At 43.6% G+C, this 13354-nt stretch overlaps 1 protein-coding gene across 1 annotated transcript in view; it reads right to left on the reverse strand.

Moving 5' to 3' along the window:
- BLTP3A (bridge-like lipid transfer protein family member 3A) overlaps positions 1-13354 on the reverse strand; it is a 65172-nt gene that overhangs the window by 25713 nt on the left and 26105 nt on the right. Inside the window, exons 2-7 of the mRNA XM_079980839.1 lie at positions 11244-11406; positions 8919-8957; positions 7246-7337; positions 4713-4902; positions 3960-4100; positions 1340-1510 (exon numbers count right to left, since the gene is read on the reverse strand). Coding sequence (XP_079836965.1) covers positions 1340-1510; positions 3960-4100; positions 4713-4902; positions 7246-7337; positions 8919-8957; positions 11244-11406 — 796 coding nt within the window. The remainder of the gene's footprint in view (positions 1-1339; positions 1511-3959; positions 4101-4712; positions 4903-7245; positions 7338-8918; positions 8958-11243; positions 11407-13354) is intronic.

Here is a 13354-nt window from a genome sequence, read left to right on the forward strand (position 1 = left end):
TTGGTCTGATCCAGCAGGGATCTTCTATATATATTTATTTTCCATTTAATAATATACGTTCACATCATTACACTCCACTTTAAGTCCCTGGCTCTTTAGAGCCTGTCAACTTCCTTCCCTTCCACCTCCTGACTTTCAAAATTAACCTTTATATCATTGTATTTTGTATGTTTTCCAATTACACACATTACAAAATAATTCAAAATTTTAAAAAATATAGAAAGGTAGAAAGTTTCTCATTACACGTCTTCATACAACCCTGCTAGTGATGTTAATTGCTTACAATAATCTTTCAAATATCACATAAATTTAGTCCAGTCCTTTTGGAATACTTGATCTTGCTGCTTTCGGATTTTTCCTGTCAGTTTCACCAGTTCTGCCAAGTCCATCATCTTCATCTGCCACTCTTCTTTTGTTGGTACATCTTGTTGTTTCCATTTTTGGGCTAAAATAATTCTTGCTGCAGTTGTTGCATACATAAACAGTCTTTTATCTTCCCTTGGTATCTCTTCACCCACTATACCCAATAAAAAGGCTTCTGGTTTTTTAACAAAAGTATTTTTAAACATTTTCTTTAACTCATTATATATTATTTCCCAGAAAGCCTTTACCTCTTTACAAGTGAAGCAGGGATCTTCTTTTGTTCTTATGTATATTGTTATTATTACTATCACGCCTCTGAATTTCATCAGTTTTGAGTACAAGGCTGCCCTCTCTAAAGCTCTTCCCATCTCTTCTCTTCACTGACTTTACATTTCCACATAATTACTGAGCCAAAAATCTGTGGGATGTTCTTTAGGAAGTCAGTTTGAAAGTTACTATGGAAAATAAAATTGGATCATCTTAAGCACAGACTGCTTATGCTATCTCAACACCAAGTTAATAAAGATTTTAAAAGGCAGTTAGTGCAATTTAATGGGTGGTTTAAAGAGAGAACATGAGGGAAGGGGCATAAGAGGGATACCAATGCATGAAACATTTGAAGAAGAGGGCTCAAGAGGGTTAAAAAAAAAACAGTGGCAGAAAAGAGATGGTAGAACTTTCCATTTCTATTTAATATGTTTTGTTCCTCAGCAAGCAAAAGCTCTGCAGTGGCCACTATGTGAAAGACAAAAGGGCAGCCATCTGACAGTGACAGAAAATTCTATACCCAGTAAAAGCGTCTTCACTAATGTCTTTGCTATTTACTTTTAATGTTTAACTGATTACTGTATTTTAATACTTTGTTGGAAGCCGCCCAGAGTGGCTGGGGAAACCCAACCAGATGGGCGGGGTATAAATAATAAATTCTATTTATTCTACTGAACACCATCATAGCATGTAAGGAAGAGCTGCTTACATGGACAGGTTCAGGAGCCAAACTTTTCCTTTGCTGGGCTGACTTCTCCATGGCTTCACTCAAGGACTCTGCATACTTCATCATTGCCTTCAGCTGAGAATCAGTCAGCACCCACAGCAAGTCATCAAGAAGGAACATGAGCTTGGATGCCACCACATTACAATCCTTTGTCTGTCTCATAAGCAGAAAAAAAGTTTAGCATAAACATCTGGTCCAAAAACATTTACTCCCTTTGCTGATGGGACTTCACAGAACTAATTAACTGAATTTCAGTGGACATGTGCAACAACAGCAAAGTGAGAAGTAGGCAACGCCTCTGGCTGATTGCAGATATCTAGTTTGGGTATCTGATGGAAGTTACATTTGCTGGCATGCTCATAGCTCAGCATTTATCACTTTTATCTGAAGAAGAAAGGAACAGGCTGCGTTGTTAAACTTGCTAGAGCATGAAAACGAACAGATTATGCTGTGTGGGTGTTTCAAGGACTCATCTCACTGTGGGAATTTGTATATAATAATCAAGTTATCATATGTGAAGAATGATGTACTTCTGTAGGGTGACTGGTATCTGCACAGCCATGGACTTTACTACAGTGTCTAAAGGAGGGCATACAATCTGGAGAACATGACAGAAATTGGACAAGCTGAAGTTTTTTTTAAAAAAATAATATTTTCTCTTTTTTGAGGGGGGGGGGAGGAAACTTGAGATGGCCCTAAATCGGGAGTTTGATTTCTTTTTCGAGCACAGTTTCCAGTACCTTGACCTCTGCTTTTATACACCTATTATACACCCTAATGTTAACTATGAATTCCCACTCCTCTCTATTACTGTTTGAGACAAAACATACTGCAAGAAGAAGAAGAAGAAGGGTTTGGATTTGATATCCTGCTTTATCACTACCCAAAGGAGTCTCAAAGCGGCTAACAATCTCCTTTCCCTACCTCCCCCACAACAAACACTCTGTGAGGTGAATGGGGCTGAGAGACTTCAAAGAAGTGTGACTAGCCCAAGCAGCTGCATGTGGAGGAGCGGAGAGGCAAACCTGGTTCACCAGATTACGAATCTACCACTCTTAACCACTATACCACACTGCAATGCCACACAATGTCCCTCACAAAAACCTTAAGAAATAAAAATAAAATAAAATGCAAATTTTAATAATTCATTACAGCTACAGAACACAGACTTTCTAATTGAATGCAGAATGACTGCATAAGCAAAGAATTTCAGATCTCCAATATTCAGTAGAAGACCACAGGATGTTATCTGAACACACTTGTGGGGCCTACTACCATATTTTTCGCTCTATAGGACGCACTTTTTCCCCTCCAAAAATGAAGGGGAAATGTGTGTGCGTCCTATGGAGCGAATGCAGGCTCCTTGGCTTCGCCCAGACGCGCCTGTCCCGGAAGCGGAGGAGGAACAGAAGGGTCTCCTGTTCCTCCTCCCGCTTCCTAGCGACGCGCCTGTCCAGCGAAGCCGGAGGAGGAACAGAAGGGTCTCCTCCTGTTCCTTCTCCAGCTTCGCTGAAGGGCGCTGCCCCTTCTCCCTCTCTGCGCAACGCCTCTCCTGTGAAGGAGAGGCGCTGCGCAGAGAGAGAGAGAAGGCGCAGCGCCCCTTGAGCAATGCGCCTGTCCTGGAAGCCGGAGGAGGAACAGAAGGGTCTCCTGTTCCTTCTCCAGCTTCGCTGAAGGGCGCTGCCCCTTCTACCTCTCTGCGCAGCGCCTCTCCTGTGAAGGAGAGGCGCAGCGCAGAGAGAGAGAAGGTGCAGCGCCCCTTGAGCAACGCGCTATCAAGCGAAGCCCGAGGAACAGAAGGGTCTCCTTCTGTTCCTTCTCCAGCTTCGCTGAAGGGCGCTACCCCTTCTTCCTCTCTGCGCAGCACCTCTCCTGTGAAGGAGAGGCGCTGCACAGAGAGAGAAAGAAGGTGTAGCGCCCCTTGAACAACGCGCCTGTCCTGGAAGCCGGAGGAGGAACAGAAGGGTCTCCTTCTGTTCCTCCTCCCGCTTCGCAGCGACGCGCCTGTCCTGGAAGCCGGAGGAGGAACTGAAGGGTCTCCTTCTGTTCCTTCTCCAGCTTCGCTGAAGGGCGCTGCCCCTTCTCCCTCTCTGCGCAGCGCCTCTCCTGTGAAGGAGAGGCGCAGCGCAGAGAGAGAGAAGGTGCAGCGCCCCTTGAGCAACGCGCTATCAAGCGAAGCCCGAGGAGGAACAGAAGGGTCTCCTTCTGTTCCTTCTCCAGCTTCGCTGAAGGGCGTTACCCCTTCTCCCTCTCTGCGCAACGCCTCTCCTGTGAAGGAGGGGCGCTGCGCAGAGAGAGAGAGAAGGCGCAGCCCCCTTGAGCAACGCGTCCTGGCTTCTGCTTTAGCCCTGCGCAGCCTCTTTGGGCAGGGGGAGCCTTCATCTCGCTGCCCTGAAGAGGCTTGGCGCGGTTACCCCAGAAGCCAGAACAGCCACACGGTATCCCGGAAGCCAGATCCCTCTTGCTGCTCTGGCTTCTGGGGTTCAGAATAATTTTTTCTTGTTTTCCGTCTCCCAAAACTATGTGCGCCCTATGGTCCGGTGCGCCCTATGGTGCGAAAAATACAGTAAGTATTTCATCCAACTGCGCTTTCCATACTTGCCTTTCTCTTAAGAGATATTTGGATTCTGCCCTGGTTCGTAATAAGTCTTAGCGGGGTGGTGACAGGATCTTGATCTCCGTTTTCTGTAGCATCTGCCTCTATGCGAAGCGTTTGCCAGGTGAGTTCTTTAAATGTTAGAACCTATGCAGGGGGGGGGGGGAGAGCACAAAGACAAAAAGGGAAGAATGCTGAACTTTTAAAGATGGATACAATGTATTGTAGCAAATTAGGAAACTTACTTTACTGAAGCAGGAAGAAAATGTGTGACTGCACTCTAGGGGAAACAATAGAACTCTTCAGCATCCCACCTTGTTTCAGAATGAGATGTGGCCAACAGCAGCCTTAGGGCATCCTCTATCCTTTGGGTCTAATTAGGCCTGGCACAGGTTGCAATTTGAGCCACAAGGATGTTTCCCACAAACCATGGCCACCTGTCCCATACATGACAACCAGAAAGTTAAGATGAGCTCCCAATTACTCCTTTGCAAACAGGGCTCCCTGCCAGCAGAAATAAGCACAGACAGGGAACCCCCAACAAGATTGGGGTAGTTCCCTGCTTTCTCGCTGTGTGGGAAGCTAGTTTAAATTCAAACCCCTTGAAAGGATAGCTTCAAAGGAGGTTGCTGTAACCAGCTGGATCGGTAGCAGATTATTAAAGGTGGGCATTGGGGTGTCATTGAATGTCTATATTGCAAATCCTTGTGAGTCAGCAGAGGAGATTTCAAATAAGAGACTATTTAATTAGGGTCTTACCTCTCCCCTGTTTGGATCAGTGATGCGGGTGAAGCGGAGGTCACTTTGCTGCCAGTTGGGGTTGACACTGTATCCTTGAAGCTGCCACAGTTCAAAAGAAGCATGGAAGGCCTTGGAGTGGATCTTGATGGTGATGGAATTGACAGCAATAAACATACCCTCTACTACCTTCTCAGCAAAGCCATATTCACTGTAAGGAGGGAAAGGGCTTTTAAAAGGGCAGGGAATCTGATCATTGCAGCATGACATAACATTGTTACAAGGCAAGTTTCTGCTAGGCAGGTATTAAACACAGCAGATTCACAAGCTAGATGTGACCTCCGTGCTTATGCTCTCCAACCCTTCTTCAGTATCAAGGAACACTGTAGTAATGAAATGTCTCTATGCTCATGAATGTGAAATTCTGATGTTTCAGGATATTATAATGTATTCAGTAATTGAATTCAATTTATAAACTGAAACACTCATGAGCAATTATGATCCTACAGTAATAAACAAAGAGGAGCAAGTTATATTTGGTGCAATGGAACACCGTAATGGAAACCAGAGTGCACAGAAACACTGTTTACCTTCCTGCCACAGTGGTACCTATTTATCTACTTGCACTGGTGTGCTTTCAAACTGCTAGATAGGCAGAAGTTGGGGCAGAGCAACAGGAGCTCACCCCATTGTGCGGATTCGAACCGTCAAGTTTCTGATTGGCAAGCCCAAGAGGCTCAGTGGTTTAGACCACAGCGCCACCCGCACGCCTTACTATTTATCATTAACAACATGAAACAAGATGAAACAACATGAAGCAGTTGCTGAGGCAGCATGGGCTCTTGCCACTGCACCACACTCCTTCTCAGTTACTGGCAGCAACATATGGCATTCAGAATCCAGGTAAGCAATGCCACCCTGTCTGTACCACTCTGGTGGCTGCAACTAATTAAACAGAGTATACATGCAGGTTCCACTATCTGCCCACCCTGAAAATTCACTTATCCAAACATAAAAAATTATTCCTAAACTTTACTATATACTCTGCAGATTCAGATATCCAAACATCTGGAGTTTGCCTGCTTCCTTATTTCCTTGCTTGTTGGGCTTTGTTGGTTGGTAGCAGGCATTTTCAGATAAAAACCATGCAGGGAGGGATGGAGGTAGTGAGATCAGACAAATCAAAGAGTAGGAGAGATCAGACAAATTGGGGAACAGGAGAGACTTCTCTGAAGTCAGTATTTTCTTTGTCTTACTTTTGCTGGTTGGCTGCAACCATTTCAAGAAGAAACCATGGAGAGAGGGGAAAGAGACACATCCCCAATTAGAAATGTTCCCATAAGAATCAATGGAAATTATGGACTCATTATGTGAATGCTTGCCTGACAAACAATTTCCATTGTTTTCAGTAAGTGGGACCTGTGCATAGTTGTCAACTTTTCCCTTTTTAAAAAGGGAAATTCCATTATTCTGAATAGGATTTCTCACAAGAAAAGGGAAAAGTTGACAGCTATGGACCTGTGTACAATATGTATAGTGCCACATAATTCTTTCCACATTAACAAAAATACTCATTTACAGAGTCACATCCAGCAGAGAAGCCAGAAATGTTGTAGCAGGGGGTAAGGAACCTCCAGCCTGGAAAAAAAAAAAAAGGTCCCTGTCAGGGAACTGCCATCAGAGCCGGAGGGAGAGAGCGGGCTCTGGAGGGGTCCCAGAGAGTGTCCCGGGATGGGGAGAGGCAGCCCATCTTCTGGGGAAGAGAATCAGCGTAGCACCAGTGGAGAAGGGGGGCAGATGAGGGAATCGGCGAGGCGGTCCCATGACTCCTTGCCAGGGACCAGCGGGGAGAGTAAGGGTCCTACACCCTCCTTGCGCAGAAGGCTTCCACACAGGGAGAGTAGGAGGAGACTAGGCGTCAAAGAGCTTCTTTGCTGGAAGAAGTTCAAGAAACGCCCACTGACGGATGCTGTCAGCGATTGAGACAGCCACGGGTGAGCGGCTGTCCGGACAGAAAAGGTTCACTCTGGCAACCCAGCCAGGTGTTGCACCGGTTTACGCACGAGCAACCCCTAGAATCATTACAGTCCCCCATCTAGATCCTACAGTGCAAAGAAGAAAAAGAAAAAAACCCTGTAACTTTTCTTAGTGGAATTATTAAGCAGGGAAAAGGTTAAGAATCATTTCCCCAGGTTTCTGCAAAAGAATGTAGCCTTCCTGGTAGCATTTTGTGAAAGAAAGAAAAGGATCAAGGAAAAACTACACAAGACTCAGAGGAGGGTTGCTATTACACCAAAACCATATAAAAGCAGAATTTGTTGTGGTTTGGAGTCTAAACGTATAATACTTTATTTGTCAATACAGAAGTCAGGCTCTGTATTCTGTCGTACAGGCTCAACGTAAGTGTCCAGATTTTCAGTAAAATCTCAAGCAGCAGGAATTGAAAAGTAGAAAACTTGATTACAAAGTCAAACCCAACACATCATTTAAACAGGGAAAGCAGAAGTAACATAAAACACTGCAATGACAAATGTTGGTTACAAGCAATATTAACCTTTGTCCTGAAGCAAGGGCAATAGGAGACTGTCCATTGGGTGGCCGGGGCTCTTCACATGTTCGCATCTCCACTTCAACTTTATCCAACAACTGTGAACATAGCAAGGAAACAAGACATGGAAAAGTATAGTTACCTAAGAAATAAGTGTTCATTAGCTATCTTAAAGGTTTGGGTTTAAGATATTCAGGCTCCTTCTGAAACTGCAGGATTAATTACTAGCACAAACGAGAGGCTAGGCAAACAAGTCTGGTAAACCCAATAGGTTTCAAGTATCAAAACCTTCCTAGGGCAAATCTTCTTATACAATTATTTACAAAGCAATGTCTTCTGTATGATCTACTTGGCTGTTCTCTGTTTTGGATGTTGTTCCTCATTTTTCTTCTTTCTTTCATATGCTTCCCAAGTCTATATAGTCCTTTATAAAAGTGTATTAATATTGGTATATTATCATGAGACCCATTGAAATAAACTTTTGAGTAAGCCTTAGTTGGCTACCACCCTTTAATATAATTATTATTACTACTATTATTATTTTATATCCTGCCTACTCAAGCTTTGAAATTGTAAGTAAGTTCAGCTAGGGGGGAAACAGCCTTGAGATTGGGGGAATCTCCAGTCAAGTATTGGCAAACAAGTGGGATTAAATACCTTTTCTTCCTACTCAGTTATTTACCCTTGTATATGTTGACAACTCCCACCATTACTTTATTCCAGAAAAGGCAAATTAGAGAACACTTGTCTGCAAGAAAACATATAGTTCCACCATAATTGATTGTATTTAGTTTATTTCATAAAATGTATACACCGCTTGATTATTTTAAAAGCAATCAAAGTGATTTACAAAATATAAAATAGTAAAATCAAGGGGGGGGGAGGAAATCACAACTGTACTATAAAACATACAAAAGTTAAATACTAAAATATATTAAAACGTATGTCTAGATTCAGGACAAATTTATGTCTACTTTACACATTGCAACATTTCTATATGACAGACATTTCTACGTAAGGAACTGACATATTGTCCACGTGTGTCATATGTCCCTAAAAATCCCAGCAGTATTCTCATCCCCTCAAAAGGGCCAATTAGCTGCTGCTCACAAAATAAAAATTACAATACCAAAGACATTTTTGTGTTAGATCTGAAAAGAAAAGACCTTTACTTAGCCTATTACAACCATGCTAAAAAAAATATTTCATTCTCACAAGTCACTACTCTAAAAAACACAAAACTGTGCATTTGTGTATAATTTTTGAGTGTACACAGGTAAGGCAATAATCTCAGAAGTGACTTAACACAATGAATCACAACAGAATCAAAACTAGATGTTTGCTTTGGAAGCAACTAGTAAAATGCAAGAAGGAACATTATAATATAAAAAATGGCTAATATACAACGAAATGCGTATATGGAAAGGTCAGTTTATTTCACTAGTGGGTTAGGTATCAGTTCTTTCCTTCCCACATTTTAATTTTAATCATTGGAATTACACAGGACTATATCTCTCAATGAAAGTTGCAATATTGGAAATAGCCCTATGCTGCCATCAATTTGATCAACAGCAGAAGTATATAGCCTTAAGTTCCAGCATTGAAAACACAGACTCTCTCTTCTTCTGAAACAATCTAGAGTTACAAGTTCTCACTAACAGGTAAGCAAAGGCCATTACCAGACAGATTGGGTGAGTCTTCAGCTTTGTCCACTGGATCTGTAACAAGAAAGCAGATGTAAAATAAACACGAACTGTCACAAGGGCTAAATAGATTCAGGGTGACAGTAATAAGATCAGTTCCAGCAAACTGCTGCTCTGAAAAGTGACACTGTAAAAGCAGCTCTATGGAAATACAAGCTGAGGACAATACTATTTCTTGTACTCTTGCATGCAGAAGACATTTGATAAAGAACAAAGAGTGCTTTGGGTCTTTAGATTTATTGTGTCATGAACCTTCATGCCTACTTTATCAGATGCCCAAGTACAATATACAGCCAAACAGGAAACAGTGGCTTGGATCCAAATATCCTGCTGCACCAGCCAAAGGCATTTCCATCCATTTAGGAAAGTTACCAGTTCCACCTCTCTGTAATTTCCCATACCCATGAAAGGAGACTCCAGGGAATTGGAAGACCCTCCAGACTGCAGGGGTCAGCAACCTTTTTCAGCAGTGGGCCAGTCTACCGTCCCTCAGACCATGTGGTGAGCCAGACTATATTTTTTGGGGGGGGGGCGGATGAACAAATTCCTATGCCCCACAAATAACCCAGAGATGCATTTTAAATAAAAGCACACAGTCTACTCATGTGAAAACACCAGACAGGCCCCACAAATAACCCAGAAATGCATTTTAAATAAAAGGCACTTTCTATTCATGTAAAAACACGCTGATTCCTGGACCGTCCATGGGCTGGATTGAGAAGGCGATTGGGCAGCATCTGGCTCATGGGCCTTAGGTTGCCTACCCCTACTCCAGAGCATCTGAGGATTCCCCAATCAGTTATCCCCTTGCATAATTGTTATGTTAACTTCATCTTTGTATCCAACTCAATGTACAATGGTACCTTGGGATGTGAACGGGATCCATTCCAGAGCCCCGTTCACATCCTGAATGCAACGTAAGACAGAATGGTGCGTCTGCATGCGCGCAGGTTGTGTTTTGCTGTTTCCGCGCATGCACAGACGCTCAAAATGACGGCATGCGCGGTGAAACCTGGAAGTAACACGCTCTGTTACTTCCGGGTTGCCGCGGAGCGCAACTCAAACATGCTCAACCCGAAGCACATTCAACCCAAGGTACGACTGTAATTACTGTAATGAGCTCCTCATAACCCTTATTCAAAACCTGAAATGCTGTTAAATGTTAGTGAACAAAGCCCCTTTTCCAGCTATCTTTTAAAACACTTGTCCAGTACCGAGACCCTGAAGCATGAGATGGTCTTTCTAGAGACAATGAAACGAAACCTTCACCTTGCTGGTTTCTGTAATTTCTGTTTTTTATGTAACCTTCTATCAACCTGAAAAAGATTGGGCCTGTTAAATTTTTCATAACCAAGCTTGCCAATGCGCATGCAGATCAAATCCTGAGTCATGTTACACATGAGAAATCTTGCTGTTTGCATTAGTTATACAGTCTCATATTTGGGAGCATAACAAACAGTCCACTCCCTTATTGTGTTTGCTTTGCATTTCTTGCAAGGGCTGCTTCTCATGTTAATTTATCAACAAGCATATTAATACACATGTCAGAAAAAAATTAAAATGTGTTGGCAAAAGGAGGATCACTAATTTCAACTCTCCAGTGGTTTCTCCATACATGTACTGAGAAGGAAGAGACATTTCTGGTGTTTCAGCTGATAAAATGTTCCTAAAATGTTGCAAGTATTAACATCCCTATCAAAAAGCAGTAACATGAAAAGCAGCTCTGAGTATTAAACAAAGAAGGTAAAGGAACCGATGGGGTCATTACTCTGGGAACAGTTCAAATCAAAGCTGCACTTTTTATTAACAATCTCCTAAACCATTTTGCACGGGGTTTGTGCCACTATGGGTAATCCTAATGAAGCTTAAACGATTACTCGCTTACATCAACTGAAAAATCAATTTCCTGCTTCAAAAAGAGCTTGGGGCAACATTTTCAAGAGGAGAACATTGCGCTCTGTGTGTAAATGTTCAATTGCAACTATTAAATACAATCCTTGCAATTAATGCATTTAAACAGAACAAATTCAGATGAAACAGAACAATCAATTTAAAACTGAATTTAACCAGTCTGCTTGTAATTTCTGCAACATCTCTGGTTCAGAACTTGATCCTCTTGTGCCAGTTATTGGAGCAGATTTCATAGCACATGTACGGAAAGATTAGCGACTTGGGTACAAAGCCAGAACAGCTTGGCGTGAGGATTGCACTTGTTTAGTACGAAAGTAGGAAGAATGGCATGTAGTCAGGACAGGAAATACTTTCAGTACTGCAAAAGCTTTTGCTGATAATTTAACTCACCCTGATGGAAGCCTTGTTACAAAAGACCCGAGTAATGGCAAGCCAGGTGGGCAATTCCAATACATTCTGCAGGACTTCTTCATCTAGTTCAAGGTTAGTCAGCTGCCCCTGTCCTTTGAGTGTGCTCAGGTTGATCTTATCAGGAGAGAGGTTCTTTGTAAACCTGTTGCCAAGGGGGAAAAGAGAAAAAGCTAAAGCTTGCATGGATCAGTGGACAGAGCAACCTTTCATCTCAGTTTCAGCTCATTCGCCATAATTCTTGTTGTAAAGTAAGAATTATGTCATGAAATTGTCTACTTCTTGCAGTGTCCCCCTTTGCAAGATTATATAGTGAGAAATATGAAAATTTTAAAATCCGTCTTACATTTAAAATGCTGCAAAAAATAATACAGACAGCAACTGTGGTGGGATAATGAGCTGCTTGTGCGTAAAAGCTTGATCCCTCAGAGCTTACTCAGTGTAGTGAAGCTCTGCCTTGAGCGGAGCCCTTTGGCATGGCTCCGTCAGTCGCTGGTAGAATCTGACAGTGGGCGTCTGCGGAAACGTTTCCAACATAAAAGCTGTTTGACGGAAATGCGTCTCCTGGATTCTCTGCGTGACAGTTTCCGGCGAGGGGTGGGGGTCCTTAAAGGGGGTCCTGATACCTCCTCACTGTTCTCACTGGAAGTATCCCAGAGCCTCCCCTCCGACTCCCTTTCCCTTGGAGCTCCTGCTCTCCCCCTACTGGTTCCCTCTTCTGCTGAAGTGTCTCTCCTATTCTCCTGGAGCCTTCCCACCACCTGTTCTTCCGATGGCAGTTCCCTGACATCCACCTCCCCCCCAGGGCCCCCTTCACCCCCTCCCGCCTCTTCTCCTACTGGCGGCGAGGATGGAAAGCCCTGGAAGGAACTCTCCTCATCCTCAGAGGATTCAAACACTTCTAGCCACGGCTTTCCGTCTCTTTTACCATCTTCCTCTCCTTCGTCGGAATCTGTTTCCACCTCCACCCCTGACTCTGGGAACCCTTCAAACTCCCCTTCCTCATCTGTGGTCCCGAAGTGTTCCCTCCTAAATCGTGCCACGGGTTGTGGTTTTCTTGGGAAACGCCGATGAAACGTTTCTATTAAAATCTCGTCATTGACTTCCTCTGCCGGTACCCATGTGTTTTCTGACTCTTCCTCCCCCTCCCATTCTACCAAGTATTCCACCTGATTTCCCTTCCACCTGGAATCAATGATTCCTGCCACATCCATGTTGCGTTCTCTCTCTTCTATGACGGGTGTCTGGGTGACCTCCCTCTCATGTTCCCCCCACTCACATCCCTCTCTGTACGGCGACAGTAATGACCTGTGAAATACTGGGTGCAATTTCATGTGACTGGGCAATCGGAGTTTGAATGCTACTGGGCTGACCTGTTGTATGACCTCAAAGGGTCCCAACCGTTTGGGTCTCAATTTCTTACACCCTCCCTTGAACGGCAGTCCTTGGGTGGATAGCCACACCCGGTTACCCACCCTTATGGTTTCGCTTTCCCTCCTATTTCTGTCTGCTTGCTTCTTATATTCTTCTTTGGCTTTCTCTAAGTCGAGTTGGAGCTGACGGTGGATCGCTTCCATCTCTTCAACAAAATGTTCCGCTGCAGGTACACTCCACCTCTCCCCTCCTTCTCCTGGAAATGCCCGAGGATGACACCCATAATTTGCCAGAAAGGGACTCATCCCTGTGGACACGTTCTCCGCGTTGTTGTAGGCAAATTCTGCCAGAGGTAACTTGTCTACCCAATCATTTTCTCTGTCCTTTACATAACACCTCAGGTATTGTTGCAAAACCCCGTTTGCCCTTTCAGCCTGCCCATTTGTTTCTGGGTGTCTGGCGGTGGAAAAACTTACCTCCACGTGCAGCAAGCTCATTAGCTTCCTCCAGAACCTGGAAGTAAATTGTTTCCCTCTGTCGCTGACCACCCTCAAGGGGGCGCCATGCAACCTGAAAATATGTTTTACAAACAACTTTGCGGTTTCTTCCGCTGTGACTGCATGTGAACAGGCTATAAAATGGCACATCTTAGTTAATAGATCCACCACCACCATGACAGCTGTTTTTCCTCTGGATTTTGGCAGATCTGTCATAAAATC

Source organism: Podarcis cretensis (genome assembly GCF_951804945.1).
Source record: "Podarcis cretensis genome assembly, chromosome: 6".
NCBI classification, from domain to species: Eukaryota; Metazoa; Chordata; class Lepidosauria; order Squamata; family Lacertidae; genus Podarcis; species Podarcis cretensis.